General features: G+C 48.8%; 1 protein-coding gene across 1 annotated transcript in view; it reads right to left on the bottom strand.

Moving 5' to 3' along the window:
- The window catches only part of MYO7B (myosin VIIB), an 82,797-nt gene that overhangs the window by 25,898 nt on the left and 39,157 nt on the right, over window positions 1–17,742 (bottom strand). The window contains exons 23-31 of the mRNA XM_034782084.1: window positions 15,899–16,108; window positions 14,497–14,667; window positions 8,875–8,955; window positions 6,960–7,087; window positions 4,835–4,961; window positions 3,204–3,323; window positions 2,347–2,520; window positions 1,142–1,369; window positions 490–657 (exon numbers count right to left, since the gene is read on the bottom strand). Coding sequence (XP_034637975.1) covers window positions 490–657; window positions 1,142–1,369; window positions 2,347–2,520; window positions 3,204–3,323; window positions 4,835–4,961; window positions 6,960–7,087; window positions 8,875–8,955; window positions 14,497–14,667; window positions 15,899–16,108 — 1,407 coding nt within the window. The remainder of the gene's footprint in view (window positions 1–489; window positions 658–1,141; window positions 1,370–2,346; window positions 2,521–3,203; window positions 3,324–4,834; window positions 4,962–6,959; window positions 7,088–8,874; window positions 8,956–14,496; window positions 14,668–15,898; window positions 16,109–17,742) is intronic.

Genomic DNA, 17,742 nt, shown 5'->3' with positions numbered 1-17,742 from the left:
ATCTCCTTAGTTGTCTGTTAAGGGTTTAACACACAGTGGGTGCCATAGAAATACTAATACAATTAATCAGTATAACCCATCTCGCCAATAGAACGGGGAGCGTAATATGCATAAACATCAACCATCCCATGCCGCGTTTGTCCCGAATCAATCACCACAGCAGCAGCCAGTGATGACCCTTTAAGAAACCCCCTGAGTGGCTGCAGAAATAAACTGTACTGCCTCTTTCTGCTCCCAGAGAAGACAGCATGACCCCTCTTCCTGCTCCTCCCTAACGAACCATGCAGGGCATATGCATGGAGATGCTTCTTGCTGCTCTCTGACAAATCTCCAGGCACCAGCCAGCACTCCTTTCACTGATCCCTGGGACACCTCACACCAATGGGCATGTTATAAATGGAATTCATTAATTAAAGAAGTAGAAGCTGGAGCTTAACACAGGGTCTTGGAGGCTCAAGATCAAGTCACAATGTTATGTGAGGTCCATACCTTGGCATGTGCATACGTTATGAGGCTCACCCACTTCTCCTGGGGCTTTGACTTCAGCAGCTTGGCTGGGATGAAGTCCTGGAGCAGCTTCTGGACCAGCTCATTGTGGATGGAGTCCCCAAACTGAATGTAGCAATATTTTGCTCCTACCTCCACCAAATCCTCCTCCTGCAACAATTCAGCTGGTTAAATGAAGCCTGGAAGGTCATAGCTGAGTCCTACCACCCTTTGAGATCCACTAATGAGACGTACTATACAAGAGCTGGGTATTATTATTATCCAACACTATACAGTCTGGAGTCCATATAGCAACAGTCATTTTTCTGCTCTCAACATGGCTGCCGTAGGCAACAATACAGTAGGAAGAGAGATGATCTAGGATGTGGTCACAGTGCCAAGCAGGACAATCAAGTCAATATTAAAATAGAACCCAAGCAGCTCCTCTGGACGTGTGTGTGGCATCCAATGTGAGCTAGCAGATGCACCTTACCTTACGTCGTACTCGGGCAGGGCTGCTAGCACCGTCATTCGGAAAAGTGCCCATTGAGAGGGTGGTTGGACTCACCTCCATCAGCCTTCCCTCCTCTGCTTATCCCCTTTGGAAGCCCCTATGTCCTACTACCCCTGCGCAAAGGGGAGTCAGGAACCCCACCTTCTCACAGCGGTATTCTCCAAACCGGATCCCACGAATGATCTGGTGGTAAATGAGCTCCGTGCTGACTGGATCTTCCTTCGAGTTGTGCCAGGGAGTGAAGATCTCTTTCCGGAAGTAGAGGCGCCATGGGGTGTTGCGTTCATGGGCACCCTGCTCCTTCACCAGCTGCTCGCACTGGGAGATGGCGTCCATGACATGATCCCGGCCGCTACCCAGTGACCAGACCTAAGAGCAGAGGGATAGTCTGCTTCAGGGAAAGGCCTGATTTGTAATTAGTGAGTGACAGTAGACTAGAATGCCCCTGTCTGCTAACAACAAAGAGGTCCCAGACACATCAGTTCATATGGTGGGATAGTTCACAGGGGTCCTGGATGGGACTGGGCAAGTTACACACTGGTAAGTGAGTGTAACTTACACACCAGGGCACGGAAGGGCAGGGTGGTGTCTGGAAAAACAACCAGGAAGGTGATGGTATGGGGGTCCAGGAGTAGGACTGCTTTATCATACACCCATCTATTTGCTTTTCCTGCTACAGCCATGCACCTCTGCCCCCTCAGAGTTTAGCATACACCCACTTACCTGCACTTGCATTGGTGGTATATTTTACATAATGGTGTCACTTCTGAGTTCAGCCCATTTAGTTTAGAGCCCAACTCTGAGCACCCAGACCACATGCTGCTTGGGGATCTTGGTTCCAAACCAGTACATCATTAGCGTAACTATATAGTGGGAAAGGATGTGCAGAATGACAGCATATGAATTAAAGGGCTGTGCCTCACGGGGACCACAGGCAACTGTTCCAAGGTTTGGGTTAAGCGCCACTGATGGCAAAATGCATCAGCAGCTCCTAGGACTTGGAGCGTGGAAAATGGAACTCTCCCCTGTGTAGGGCTGAGAAGTACTGACAGCAGTGAGAGGGGAATTTCTATAATGGAGAACAAGAATGCCTGAGCAGGGCACATGCCCACCAACAGATGGAGGGGAACTGTCAGTAGTTGGAAGGGACAAAAAGCAAGGAGAGTAGAACCAGTGCTGTAAGGGAGTCCTCAGCCAGGCGGGACAGCTATTAGAGGGGATTCCCAGCGTGGAGCTTGTGGAGGACTATTTGAGGTCATTCCTTGGGGAGGAGCTTCTGGAGGGTTATTAGAGGCCATTCCTGGGGAGAAGTTTGAATGATTTCAGGCTGGATTTCAATACTTTACCTTGTCATACACAGCAATGTAGAGTGAAAAACCAAACGTATCCTTCAGCTTCATTTTATCAGCTACCAACTGGCAGATCTCTTTGGCAATGGAGGCTGAATCTGCAGGGACCGTGATGCTTTGGCCATTCATCAAGGTGACATTAAATACAATGGGTTTCTTCTGCTTTGTTGCCTGTTAGCCAGAGTTAAGTGAATGAGAAGAATCAGAGGCAGAGCCCACTTTCCCAAGGAGAATGGAGGAGTCATTTAGATTTAAGAGCTTTCTCTGCGTCAACTTTACACCATGGTCACAATCACATTCGAGATCTCAGCTCATTAAGTGAGGTTATGTCTTCACTAGAAATGCTGCTGTAGTGCATCAGTGTAGATGCTCAATACAGCGATGGGAGAGGTCTCCCCTTGCTGTAGTTAATCCATCTCCCCAAGAGGCGGTACCTAGTTTGACAGACGAATTCTTGGATTTGAGGACTTTTCACACCCCTGAGCGATGTAGCTGGGTTGACCTAACCTTTTAGTGTAGGCCTGGCCTCAGTCTGCAGGGCCCATACAAAGGAAAAGAGAATAAAAATCAGCTCCACACCCTTCTTGCAGCTTCATCAAAAGGACAGCAAATGCAGCAGCACACAACTGGTCATCCGTCTTATGGATTTGATGCATTATGACAAAGTCCTGATTTTGCTAGTCCACCTGGCAAGGAGTGACTACAACTGTGCATGTCTAACAGCATAGCCAGAGCAGGTTTACTGTATTTCAGTTCCTGGCCTTGGAAAGATCAGCCAGTGAAGACAAGTAAATACCATTCAACATGAACACACAGATATGTAACTGAGAACCCGCTGATGAGAGATAAACTACCTGTAGTTCCAGCCAGCTGGGAGGTTCAGCCCGCGCTCCATTGGTATAGGTGCGCTTCAGCCGTTCAGCACAATACGGCGCATAGCCTGTGGGCCCACTGCGGATGAAATTCAGCAGGTACTGGATGTACAAAACATAAGAGACAGTTAGGAAACGCAGATGTTGCTAAAGAACTGGGGACTCACAAGGGCCAGTAAATCAGATCAGCCCGATCCTATAATAGCTGTTCCCAAACCAACTTGCCAATGCATTGCACTGGTTTTCTTGGTATTTTCTAATCATACTACTTATCGTCCATTAAGATTTCTATGGAGAAATGAATCTTCAATTCCTGCAGAGCTCAAACGAGCCTGTCAATTCACTGCAGTTCAAGGAGTTTTGCACTAGAAGTGTCTGAAGTGATATGCAGAGCTAAATCCTCAACAGGGAGTAAGATCTGTGCCAATTGCTCACTATATTTATGATTGGACTTATTATTGCAAATGCACGCGCCTGCCTGGTGACTGCATGATACCAAGGGCATCGTTTGTCCGTGCAGTCATACTGTTTGCACAAAATCGCAGTAACTGCACATGTAAATATGGGTGCTTAATTGCACATGGACCTCAGGACTCTCTCTGGAAATTTGGCCTGTTATCTGAATCCACAGGTCAGTCTAGAAGCCTCTTGCAAACCTCATGCTTCAGAGGCAGAGTATTCATATCCCTGTAAATTAGGAAAGGCACTATTTCCATTCCAATATGCAGCCTGGAACAACTGGCCAGGGGTATTACTGTGTTTTCACCTTCTTCTGAAGGATCAGGGACCAATCATTGGAAGAGCAGGATGCTAAAATAGGCTCCACTGTAATTGAATATGGGCTGTAAAGAAACTTTTGGAGACAGTAGGCCTGACTCAATCTCACTTACTTATTTAACTTCAAATGAGCTACTCCTATGTTGCACCAGCATGAGATCAGAATCCGGCCTGTTGTGTTGAATTCATCCCTGGGGTAACTGGCCCTGATTTGGATCTCTCCTCTAAATCACTAATAATGCCATTGAAGTAGGCAGTGGAATTACACCACTGTGAAAGTGGTGTGGGTGAGATCAGAATCAGGCCCCACTGATGTCAATGGAATTACAGCAGGGATGCACTCATCTTGTCCATGCCCCAGACATTCTGTTTGGGCTGGGTCCTTGGCTTTGCAGAGAGAGCTGTCGGGAGAGGGGAGGAACACTTGCAGAGTAATCTGTGATGAGGGAGTTTCTGCTGAACTTTACTCTTAACTATTCCCCTCCCATCACATTACAAATGCCTGTAATATGTACAGTATGGGCCAGATCTTCAGCAGGTGTAAATTGGTGTAGCGCTTCTGAAGCAACCTGGAGTAACCCAAATGAAGTCAGAGCACTGAAGTCAATGCAGCAGCTGAGTCTCTGGCTCGTGTATTTAGGTCTGAGGGAGGGTGAAGAGTACAGTACCAGAGATTTATGTATTGATTTGTCCACGGGAGAAATGATGTGGGGAAGTTTCTGCCTCCACCCTACCACCAGCCGCTATAGCAACCAAACAGTTAATTCTACATATTGTAGCCAAATACAACAACAAACAAGCCCCCAGACCTGGTCCAGGAAAGGAGGGCACGATACCTTCACAAATTTGTCTGAAGGAGGGAAACAGCCCAGGCAAAGTGAGAGGAGGATCCAGCCTCGAGCTCGACTGCTCTTGTTGTTATTTTCAGAGAGCTGCTTGCAGATCTGGCAGTAAATCTCATCTCTGTAACAAGACACATGCTGATCACACTGTCAAAAAGGATGATGGACTTTGCTGTCAAACTGTGGCTCAATGGATCCCTGAGGCATTCAGACCGACATTTCAGCCCTTTAAAATTGCCTCTGTGTCAGCTCAGTATATTTTATTTAGTTCCTTTTCCACGGTGCTCAAGAGGCACCTCCCCCTCATTCAGGAATCCAGCCTCCCGATATCTCGGAGGTAGGAACTATTACTGTGTCATCATCCAATCTCACAGGTGGGGGTCTGAGGCACAGAGAGAGTGATTGACTTGTCCAAGTCACACAGAAAGCCAGGATGTTCTGAATCTCAGCCCAGTGCCTCCTGCACAAGGAAGTTAATCCTACAGTGCCTTGTCCCCATGGATGCTATACGTCCAGTCCGGTCTGATTGTGACCGAAGGCTGTTACCATTGGACAGCTCTTTGGTGGCTTATGTGAAATGAGTTTAGGAGTTTCAGTCCAGCTCACAGGGGGCAAGCACTCCATTGTCTACGGAAACATCAGGCAAGAACGTGCAGGCTTTGACCACTGTGGACAGAGACCCAGGGAAAGCATAAACGATTTTAGAATGGCTCTATATAAACAACAAGCAGGATAGTTGTCACTTTGTCTACCTTGGAAGCCTATTCCAGTATTAACTGCCCTTTAGAGTTAGAATGTTTTTCCTGACATCTAATTTAAATCCCACCTTGATGCTAATTAAGCCAATTACTACTTGGCCTACTCTAGGTGCACATGGAGAACAATTGATCGGAGTCCTCTTTATAACCACCATTTACATATTTGAAACTCTTGGCATGTCCTCCCCCCCCCCCCCTTCTCTAGACTAAACATGCCCAATTCTTTCAACCTTTCCTCTTACGTCAGATTTTCTAAACCTGGTGTTGCATCAGACATTTGAGCTTTTGGCAGGCTACAGCACAAAAGCGGGCTCTACTGCATACCCCTGAGATGTTCAGTGACAGAGGTCGATATAGGTGAGAGAACCAGTAAGATGGACACTGATCCCATCAAAAATGGCAGGACAGGCAGGGAGGAAGGCGGTTCCAGCAGACAGTGGTGAGAGAACCTCTTGGGAATAGCTGGTTAGTCTAGAATCTAGACTAGGGTGACCAGATCACAACACTAAAATTTCGGGACACATTGGGGTGCCATCGGCCCTGCCCACAGTCCACCCCTGCTCCTCCCAGGCTCCGCCCCCACTCTGTCCCAGGTCCCCTCCCTCCCCGCTCAGCCCCCCCTCCCCCACCCGTGCCCTTCCTCATCCCCCGGCTCCCTGCTGGCTTGCTGCGTATCTCCTCAGTCCCCCACCCACTGCTCGCCTCTTCACCCTGTCGCCCGCCACTCACCCCATGGTGCCAACTTCCCTTCTGCCGGGTGGGTGCTCACCCACCTCCCGCCTCTTCCCGCCCAAGCATCCGCCCTCATTCCGCCCCCATTCCACCCCCTTCCCCCAAGTCCCCGCCCCTGCCCTGCCTCTTCTCCACCTCCTCCCCTGAGCATGCCATGTCCCTGCTCCTCCCCCCTCCCTCCTGGAAAGCGCTAAACGCCGCCAAACAGCTGTTAGGCGGCGGGAAGCGCTGGGGGGGGGGAGGAGTAGGGACGCGGCGCGCTAGGGGGAGGGGAGGAGAAGGAGGCAAGGAATGGGGAGCTTGGCTGCACTTTTTCCCCATTGGTGCTCCAACTCTGGAGCACCCATGGAGTCGGCGCCTCCCTGCCGCTCGCCTCCTTACCTGAATATCAGGACAAAAGGCGTCCCGATCGTACATTGATCGGGACGCGGGACAAAGGGTTAAATATCGGGACAGTCCTGATTTTATCAGGACATCTGGTCACCCTAATCTAGACAGACTTCCCCAGAGATGAATTGAGCCCCAACTCCTCAGTTAATGGGAGTTGATAGCAGGGTTTGGAAAGAGAGCTCTGGATGGTTTTGTAGCTGTGGGTGGCTGGCCTTTGATGACAGGTGCAAGTTCCGTACCTGATGGCAGGGCGCAGGATTGCATTGCCGATAACAAAGTGCACTTTTTCAAGGTTGGACATAAGTCTATCCAAGATTGTACTCTGCTCCTGGATTAGCTCCTCCCTACTGTTCAGCTGGCTCACCACCTGAAACAGAAAGGCAGAATTCTCAGGCGCTCTTCTTTTGTACTAGTCAGTTGCAACTGGGTACAGGAATAGATGCCTCTATTGTATCTCTACAGCCCAAACATTCCCAGCATAACCCAGTGACAGCTGAGAGCTGACCAGAGCATCATCATTTCAATGTAAATTAACCTGAAATATCTATTGCTGCAGCATTACCCTCACCAACTAGCTGGTTCTACTTAGCTCTACTGTGACCTTTGGCTCTACTGTGCAATAGCATGAAGTCCCTGTTGCACTCATATACCCTAGTGATGAGTATTCTGTAAACATCTAGATAGATATAAAGGATCTATGTTCTGCATCAACTGAGACAGTTATTAAAGAACATATCTGAAGAGCCAGAACTAGAAAGCTGCTCCTTCATTTTCAACCACAGAAGCCTTTCCCTCTAGTGCCAAAGCAGAACTCCTCTAGCTGGTAGGTCCCTTATCCTTTCAGTGAACCATGCACTAGCAAGCAGCCTCCTTTCCTCATTCATGCACCCAAAGCCAATGCGCTACACTATGTTATGTGCTCAGTAGAGCTGTTCATACATTGTGACTGGCCTAAGGGACTGCTGTCAGTAGTCATTCTCTTTCAAAGAGCAGTTTGTCTAAATAAGTAAAATGAAATACTAGCATCACCTTCTCATCTGAAGCCTAAACACGGGGAATGGGAAAATAGAACACTGGACTTTGTATTAGTTATACCAAACTGTGTGTGTCTGGGGGTGGGGGTGGGGGTGGGGGTGGTGTCCTTCCCTTCCAAACAGTGTTAACAGTAAAGTTGGTTGAAATTTTTCAAAAAATTTTCCTTGAAAAAATGGCCTTTTCATAAACAACGACAAATAGTGCAAATAACTTTGGTTTTCTACATTTATTTTTTTGTGTGAAGCTTTTCACCACATTTTCTATCACACATTTTATCAATTGTTTTTTCATTTACTGAAAATTGGTAAATGGCAATTTTCAGTAACACCATCGATGCAAATTTCAATTTGAAAAGTGGTGAAAAATGGGTACGGGTTCATTTTAAACCCTGCAAAACAGACACAATTTGGACATTTTTTATGACAATTGTCATTTTTCAACCAGCTCTGGTTCAATGTCCTGATGCAAGAAAGGCCTGTCCTTGCTCTGGAAGGGTAGGAAGCTCAGTCTGGAATCTCCCAGTTGCAAGGATTAGAAGAGGCTAAGACATCTGTGAGAGAGAACTGGGGGAGGGATTGTCCTTCAGAGAAGGACTGGAGAAAATCTGAATTTGAACCACCCTGTGTAAGCACAATAGGGCCTGGGGATTGTTCAAAGATCCATGGGAGGGAAAGATTTTCCCCACTGAGTGGGAAAGGATGTGCGGTCTCTGCTCTGGAGGAATTGTCTGAGAGGAAGCGGGGAGGACTGTAAGCTGTTGAAGGCAGAACACTCACTGTATCTGTGCAGCACCTAGCACAATGGGGCCCTGAGCAAGGCCTTTAGCCACCCTATATAATACAACTGTTAATTATGCAGGGTTCATTGTGCAGAAGAGCCGCTCTTCAACAGGCGCAGGAAGGGCTGGCAAGGCTGGAGGAAGGGGGAATTGTTAGGACATGAATGACCTCAGTGGCAAGTAGCAGAGCAGGAGTTCCATACAAAGGGAACGGCTGGCCCTGGAGCTGCTTGGGGAGAGAGTTCTTAGCCCAGGGGACAGGCAGCCCGTAGTGCCTTGTCAGGAGGCAGGAGGCCTGGCAAAGATACCTGGAGAAAGCTATATCGGTGTCTGCCTCTTACCTTTCCTGTCAGCTTCGAGGAACGTTTCAGCTTCACAGAGGAGATCCCCCTGGAGACTCTGTTATTCCTTCTGTAGGCTCCCTAAAATAGATATTGTCATGACAGAAAACTAGTTCAATGCCCAAAGCGCAGTAGAGACCAGTGAATTAAGGAATGGCAAACAGGGAAAGAAATACTGAACTACGTGACGGTAGTCATCAACCAAAGCACCCTCTCTCCAGTGTCAGGGCCTTTGGAGTGACAGCTTTCTGACAATGTTATAGAGAAATACTGAGCCAGCATCTTAGCTGGTGACAATTGACTTCAATGGAGCTACAGTGATTTGTGTCAGCTGAGGACCAGAGTTATTGTGTTTCATTCTTTCTGCACTCTACTGGGCCTATGTGATTTTTTAAAAAAAGAATAGAAAAGTATTAGTATCTTGTGAGTGCAATAGTTGTTCAGCAATTCAGTTAACTGTTCACACACAGGAATTCAGGTACAATGGCTCGGTCTGAAAAATCCAGGTAACATTCTTAGGAGCAGCCATTCAGGGTGTGATTTTTCAGAAGTGGTCAGCATTGGCCTAACTCTGCTCCCATTGGGAGTTTTACCGTTGACTTCAAAAGTAGAACAGTTATGCCAGGGCTTGACTCTTTTGAAATCCCATGAGCCTCCACCATCTTCTTCACAGTATTTTAAACTGTGTATTGAACAATGGAAGTAGACTGTGTCTTTGTCAGGACTCTTCCACCCTGATGAACTCTGAACTAGTTTCAAGGCAAAAATCAGGATGTTTTACATTGCAGGGTATCTGCATCATTAACTCTAGTTCTCTGTGAGCACAGCCAGTCCCGGATTCGCTCCCCAAATAGGCCGCAACCTCCCATTTGTTCCATTCCCCTAGGGGAGGCTTCCAAGGATTATGTTAAATGCAAGACCCTCTTTGACCCTGGGATAAGGTGTACAAAACCCACACTAGATGGGAAGGAGTTAATGAGAGCATGTGGGCTCAATTAGCCCTGTCCCACTTCACCTGGGAGCAGTGCCAAGCCTGGAGGGAGGAGTTAAAAGGGACAGCCCAGTTCAGTCAGGAGCTGGCTGGAAGAGAAGAGGGCCTTTTGTGCTAAGCCCTTGAAAGAAGGCCTCGTGGGGCCAGAGCCTATCCCAGGACTGCCTCACACGAAAGTGGTTGCAAACAGAGTCCCGGAGTCCGGAAGAGATACTTGAAGTTCTGGTCATCGAACGATACATGAGAGGATTACCGCCAGACCTTCGTGCCTGGGTAAGCCGGAACGAACCCGCCATCTATGACGAGGTTGTTGCCCTGGTAGAGAGGTGAAGGACAGCGAGGGAGCTGATCCGACCAGTTAAGGAAGAGGCACTCCGGGTTAAACTAGCAGCACCAAGCCCTAAAGTTCGGGTGACTGGGCCACCAGGAGGGCCCAGGTGGAAAAAGAGAGAGGCTGAAGGCCCATCAGAGGCCACAAAGAGTCGGAGCACTGAGGGAGAAGAGGATCGTGATGTTAGACTGCCCAACCAAAAGACCGGGGAATGCCTAGGTTCCATACAGATGTTATGCCTGCGGGGAGTGGGGACACATAGCTGCACAGTGTCCCAATGCTGAGGAGCCTGTGCAGTGTAACCTGGGGAACTGGGCAGATCCATGCTCCCTAATCCACCTTGTGTGGGGTCTTACTAACCCCACATATGTATACCAGACCAGTGAAACTAAATGGGGTAGGGACCACGGCACTGGTTGATTCGGGGAGTGCTATCACGCTTATCTCAGGGAAGCTCGTGAAGCGTAGTCAGCTGCTACAGACTAAACGTACGGGGATAACATGTGTCCTTGGGACAGTTAGTTACTACCCCACCATCCCAGTAAAAATCGAGATCCAAAGGAACACTACTGAGGTAGCAGCAGGTGTAGTTCCTAAACTCCCATACCCGGTGCTCATAGGGAGGGACTTCCCAGGGTTTGGAAACTTACTCCCAGTAGGGGGATTGGAGAAAGATGGGGACCCTAAAATTGGTGAGGCATCCACAGCAGACTGTCAACCCCCAATCTTCTCTGAAATATCCCCAGATTTGTTCTCCACTCCCAGACAGGGTAGAAAGACAAAAAGGGAAAGAAGGGCAGCTAAGGCCTTGGGAACCCGAATACTGACCCAAAGCCAGAGGGTCGCTCTTGTAGGTAGGTGGACCCGCGCAGCTGAAAAGGAGGCCATGCAGGAGGGAGAAGCACCTGAGTCTGACCCCCACCCTAATGCTTCTGAACCAGTAGAGGCAACAGAGACTGGGCCCCTAGATCTTGGGCAGATTAGCCCCGGGAGAGGAAATTTTGGACGGGACCAGGCAGAAGACCCAAGGTATGACAACATTAGGAAGGAGGTGACTGAAATAGATGGGGTCCCCGTGGAAGGAAAAACCCAGGGACCAGGACCCTACTTCATAATGAAGAAGGATCTCTTATACCGGGTTGCACCAGTACAGGGGCAGAAGGTACAGCAGATCCTAGTACCTCAAAAACACCAGAATGCTGTATTAAGTCTTGCTCATAGTCATCTTTTTGGGGGGCATTTGGGGGTAGAGAAGACCCTGGCACGAGTCCTACGACGGTTCTTTTGGCACGGAGTACATGAAGAAGTGCGGAGGTACTGTGCCTCCTGCCCGGAGTGTCAGCTGCACAGTCCCCATCTCCACTTGAGGGCACCTTTACTACCCCTTCCCATCATAGAGGTCCCCTTCGAGCGAATAGCCAGGGACCTAGTGGGACCCCTGGAGAAGACGGCTCGGGGCCACCAATATATACTTGTTGTTTTGGACTATGCTATTCGCTACCCAGAAGCCGTCCCCCTGTGGAACACGGCCTCTAAAACTATAGCCAAAGAGCTGGTGGGGATCTTTGCCCGAATGGGGCTACCGAAGGAGATATTAACCGACCAAGGAACCCCATTTATGTCGAAGCTAATGAAGGACCTCTGTACGCTGCTCCATATACATACCCTGAGAACGTCGGTCTACCATCCACAGACTGATGGGTTGGTAGAAAGGTTTAACCGAACCCTCAAGGCTATGATAAAGGTTTGGTAAAACCCCAAGTGAACAAGTTAGAGGCCATCCAAAATTCGCCCCGACCAAGTCGCAAGAAACAATTCCGGGCGTTCCTAGGTGTGGTGGGGTATTACCGATGATTTATCCCCCACTTTGCCACAAGGGCAAGCCCCCTGACAGACCTAGTGAAAGCCCGTGGTGAGATGGTCTGACGCAGCAGAGGAAGCATTCACAGACCTACGGACTGCCCTCTGCAATAACCCCGTACTGATAGCCCCTGATTTCACCAAAGAGTTTATCCTGCAGACGGATGCATCGGAAGTACGGTTGGGGGCCGTTCTATCACAGATGGTAAGGGAGGAGGAACACCCAATTCTATACTTCAATCGGCAACTCCTTCCAAGGGAACAAAAATATGCAGTGGTGGAGAGAGAATGCCTCGCTGTAAAATGGGCCATGGAAACATTGCGCTACTACCTGCTTGGGCGCAGATTTGTCCTCGTGACCGACCATGCCCCTCTTCAATGGATGCAGCGGAACAAGGAGAAGAACACAAGGGTGACCAGCTGGTTCTTATCCCTCCAACCTTTCCAGTTCCATGTGCAACACAGAGCAGGGAGCCGTCATGGCAACGCCAATGGCTTGTCATGTGTGCACTGTCTGGCGTCCCAAGCTGCCCAACCCCTTGGCGTTGAGCAGGGGGAGGGATATGTGACAGACCCAGACCAGTGGGGTACAGGAGTCTGGTAGAGGGGAAATATATTGGTCACTGGATGAGTAGTTTTCTGTTCCCTGAGTGACCAGAGCAGGAGCTGCACTAGAGTAAGCAGGAACCTGCTAGAACCAGTTAAGGCAGGCAGGCTAATTAGGATACCTGGAGCCAATTAAGAAGAAGCTTCTAGAATCAATTAAGGCAGGCTAATCAGGGCACCTGGGTTTTAAAAAGGAGCTCACTTTGTGGTGAGAGTGTGAGGAGCTGGGAGCAAGAGGCGAAAGGAGCTGAGAGTGAGAGGGTGTGCTGCTGGAGGACTGAGGAGCACAAGCGTTATCAGACACCAGGAGGAAGGTCCTGTGGTGAGAATAAGGAAGGTGTTTGGAGGAGGCCATGGGGGAGTAGCCCAGGGAGTTGTAGCTGTCATGCAGCTGTTACAGGAGGCACTATAGACAGCTGCAGTCCACAGGGCCCTGGGCTGGAACCCGGAGTAGAGGGCGGGCCCGGTTTCCCCCAAACCTCCAAATTGACCTGGACTGTGGGTTCTTCCAGAGGGGAAGGTCTCTGGGCTGTTCCCCAACCCACATGGTGAATCTCTCTGAGACAAGAAAATCTGCCAATAAGTGCAGAACCCACCAAGATAGAGGAGGAACTCTGTCACACTGCTTAGACATTACTCTGATGTGTGCTATAGAACAGTGGTTCTCAACCAGGGGTATGCAGAGGTCTTCCAGGGAGTACATCAACTCATCTAGATATTTGCTTAATTTTACAACAGGCTACATAAAAAGCACTAGCGAAGTCAGTACAAACTAAAATGTCATACAATGGCTTGTTTATACTGCTCTGTATATCATATGCTGAAATGCAAGTACAATATTTATATTGCAATTGATTTATTTTATAATTATATGGTAAAAATGAGAAAGTCAGCAATTTTTCAGTAACAGTGTGCTGTGACACTTGTATTTTTATGTCTGATTTTGTAAGCAAGTAGTTTTTAAGTGAGGTGAAACTTTGTGGTATGCAAGACAAATCAGACTCCCGAAAGGGATACAGTAGTCTGGATAGGTTGAGAGCCACTTCTATAGAAAACCTCACAATAGATAATTTCTTATGCAGAGCAGATCACAACTGCTGTGCCCATACTTGTCCTGTAGGTTGCTAGCATGAGCTGCTCTTTTCATCTGTGAGGGCTAGAGTGCTAACACCCAATAATGCTGAGGCCACCTTCAATTCAAGAGAAAAAAGCTTATTGCCAGTGTTGGTTGTTCTCCACTTGCATTGCCTGTGCGGACCCATACTGTAGGTGCTACTCGCAGAGGTCCGATATGACTCCTACAGGAGGGCTTTCTAGAGACAGGCTCAAGATGGAGAAAAAGGCTGTTTCCAGCTACAACCACTTGGGAAGAAGTAAAATTACAATAACTAGTTAAAACATTCTAAGATGCTATTAAAACTGTTAGTAAAAATATTCTAAATGGTCTCTTTAAACACTGGGTCAGATTTTCAAGTGTTCAGTCCATTGGGTGCAAAGTTCTTTTGAAAACCTGGCCATCCACATCACAGTGAGGATTCTGAATGCTTGAAAATCTGGCCATTAATGCATAGGGATTGTCTCAAATTGAGGCTCTCCACTCAGCAGGCAGAGTGTTTAAGCCTTGCTACTGGTATGTGAATTTTTTCACCCTGGCTGCCAGAACTGGCTGCAGTTTCCTCCAGCGAGGCGCTGGCTTTCTCCAGAGAAGGCTATTGGTATGTGTTAAATGCAGGAGTGCTAAAGCCTTCAAGTGTTCCTTTGTGTCTCTCACCCCTCAAAACAGCAGCACGATAGCAGAGGGAAGAGTTTGAAAATAAAGGCTTCTCCCTCTTACCAGTTCTGGAGTGTTGTTGCCCATTAGCTGGACCTGGCTTTTCTTGCCAAGTGTGTCAGAGATTTGCGTCATCACAGAGCTGCTCTTGCTGTTGGTGTTCTTAGCAAACATGGCTGGCTCTGGGAGTTCGCCCATGAACCTCAGGATGATATTCCACACAGCCAAGGAAGCCTGAAAGGCAGGAGACCAATGTGAAGTCAGACAGGTATGGAGAACTCCAGGCTCCCCACTGCTCATTGAGAGCAACACACGCACATCTGGGAAGGACTTCTCGCTTCCCCCATCCACTGTTCAGGCAGATAAAATCCTGTGCTCCATATCATTCACATGGGAAGTTTCCATAGACCCTCATGTCATATATGAGCAATATTCGTGTATCCCCAATGCAGAGAGGATGGCGTGTGAAGGTTCAGGTGGCTCTGGCAGGAACGTTAGGTCTGCTCGACAGTAGGAAATTAGGTGGATATAACTACCTTGCTCAGGGATGGGACAAATTCACACCCCTGAGCGATGCAGTTAAACCAACCTAACCGCCGGTGGAGACAGTTCTCCCATTGACTTACCTCCCACCTCTCAGGAGAGCCCCTCCCATCAGACTAGGTAGTGTCTTCACTGAAGTGCTACAGCGGTGCTGCTGCAGCGTTTAAGTGTAAACAAGCCCTTAGACCAGCTGTATTATTGCTAAAGCCCTCAGACAGCTGCTGTTGTGAGGCAGTTTTTTTAATATTGGGGATGGTGCAGGAAGGGGCTAGCGAGTGGTACAGAAACATTAGCTGAGCCGGAGTCTGAACTTACTCGTGACTGGCAGCCAGCATTCAGCTTTCCCAAGAGCCCTTAGGACCCAAACCTGCAAAGGAATGACATCAAATCTCTTGCAGGACGGGGACCTTGGTTTTCTAAGGCTGCCCTGTGCTAACTGAGGGAATCCCGGAACTCCTCACCCCTCAGCGGGAGCAGCAACAGCAAGATGATGGGAAGGCATGGACCTCCACCTCAAAAACCAGAAGCCTCAACAGCAGCTGGTCAAAGGCTGAGCCTAAAGCCCCTTCTTCCCCACCCCCACCCTGAGTAGAAGTGGCCGGGGCCAGCTCCCAGAGTCTTTTCCTTGGTAGAATAAAGGTGGAGAAGTGATTACATCAGGGTCTCTTGTATCAGCTGACTGAGTGAGTGGCAGGGCTCTCTCCTGTGCAGCCAGTGCTGGGCTGTGGGCAGCACCTGCCAGCAGGAAGCAAAGACTCACAGGCAAGCAGCCTCCAGGGAACATGGAATTACTAGTTCCATTGTAGTGCTCAGGAGTATCTCTGGCTCTAGAGTTTCCCCTGCCCACAGCCCCTGGTCAGGGAACGACAGGCCTGTTGGAGGAGAGGAAAGGCCTGCAGGGGCACTCAAGGAAGGAACATACCAGGATATCATCTTTCTCATCGTGGTAGAGCAGCGGGTGACGCAGCGGCCTCCGGATGTGCGTGTGTGTAGAGGATCCTTGGAAGTAAGTGGCTGCAAACTTTGGAAACGTGTACTCTGCCAGGTCATCGACTTCCTCTTCCAGCTCCATGCTCATGGGAATCATGTCCAGGTCCACCTCATCCAGCCTGCCTGCCTTTGCTTCCAGGTCCTGTACAGAACACAGACAAGAGCCCATTTCCTTTCTCCTCATGTCCTGTATAGTTATTTTCTACCTCCCGGCTTTGCCAGAAAGAGCCCTTGGGGTCCCAGCCAGGTGGATCTCAGTTAATATCAGTGCTACTTCCATCACCCAGGAGTAGGCACGGGGAGCTGTGCCTGTTCTGCTCTTGGAGATTGAACCATCACTAAGTGCATTCAGCCTGGAATCCCAGTTGCCCTGGGAACACTATGGTGTCTGCTCATTGAGAAAGCCAGGCTCTGCCTCATTATCCTATCATTCCTGCTAGCCCTCACTATACACTGACCTAGAGAGAGATTTATCTGCTCATTCTAATCCACCTGCCTCCTCTCACTCCATTCCACCGGGACCACAGACCCCTTCTGCAACTCCAAAGTCTTTTCCTCTGTTCCCTGTACTGCTGCAGTGCTAGAGACTCAGCCTTGTGGCAGTGTCATACATGGTTCAGTGCTGCAGCTTTCAGAACCCTACAGTTCTTAATGTCATGAAGGTAAAGCACTTGAGGTATCTCCAAAACAATGCACCCCAAGCATGCTTCATTCAGACTGGTGACCTAAGGCGGTTGGTGCAGCTAATACTGGAGTCTTCCATCACTCATCAGAAACCTGGAAGCCTCATCCTCTGAAATGAATGGCAATGACCCCAAATTACTTTATCCTGGGCAATCAGCTGACTGGGGACTTGGCAACTGATGGATCCTGGCAGAACTAACCCCAAGGGTGGGGATGCTAAGAAAGCAAGTTGGAAGAAGGACCTCCCAGCACTAAACCCTCCCAAGTGACTGCACTTCCTCAAGTCCTCCTGATGTTTCCTCTTGCAGAGATGAAATTAGCTTTCTTGAGGCAGAGGATGTTCAGCAGAAGACTGGACCTAACCTCAACAATGCTGCAGAAATAGGGACTTCAAAGCACAGTCCGGCCTCCCAGCAACAAGCAGATTTGTCAACAAAATGCTGGGGAGAGAGTCCTATGCTTGTTAAGTAGGACTTAGGGCTTGCCTGCACTTAATACACTACAGCAGCATAGCTGCACCACTCTAGCACCTCAGTATAGACACCACCTATGCCAGTAGGAGGGGTTCTCCCTTGGCATAGCTAATCCACCAACCCGAGAGGTAGTAGCTAGGTCAGGGGAAGCGTTGTCTACACGGGGATTTCGGTTGGCTTAAAAACACCTCTCAAGGGTGTGACCAATGTAGTTAAACCAACCTAATTTTCTAATATAGACCAGGCCTTAGCTTTCCTTGGTGTGGCTGGAAGTATCCTTTGCAACTTCTCTGTGGACCTGACAGCTCAAGGTGATATCCAGGAGCAGATCCCATGTCCTGCCAAATTACATTCCTTTCCAAGGCAACAAACTATCAAGCTGGAGAGGCTCCAAGGCATGTCTCACTGGGCATGGATAATATGCTGGCCATTTCTGAACATCCTCCCCACGACCTAAGATCTGTGTGCAAAACAAGATCTGCCTCTAGATAAAATACTAACTGATGCTATCACACAGGCTACATAGCTCTATATATCAGGACCACTCTCTACCTCACTCTCGTTTTCAAACAGAAAGTTGCTAAATCCACAAGAAATGCATGCATGTACTATAAAAGAC

The sequence above is a fragment of the Trachemys scripta genome, chromosome 9, assembly GCF_013100865.1.
Source record: "Trachemys scripta elegans isolate TJP31775 chromosome 9, CAS_Tse_1.0, whole genome shotgun sequence".
NCBI lineage: Eukaryota > Metazoa > Chordata > Testudines > Emydidae > Trachemys > Trachemys scripta.
This window is presented reverse-complemented; position numbering and strand designations above follow the sequence as displayed.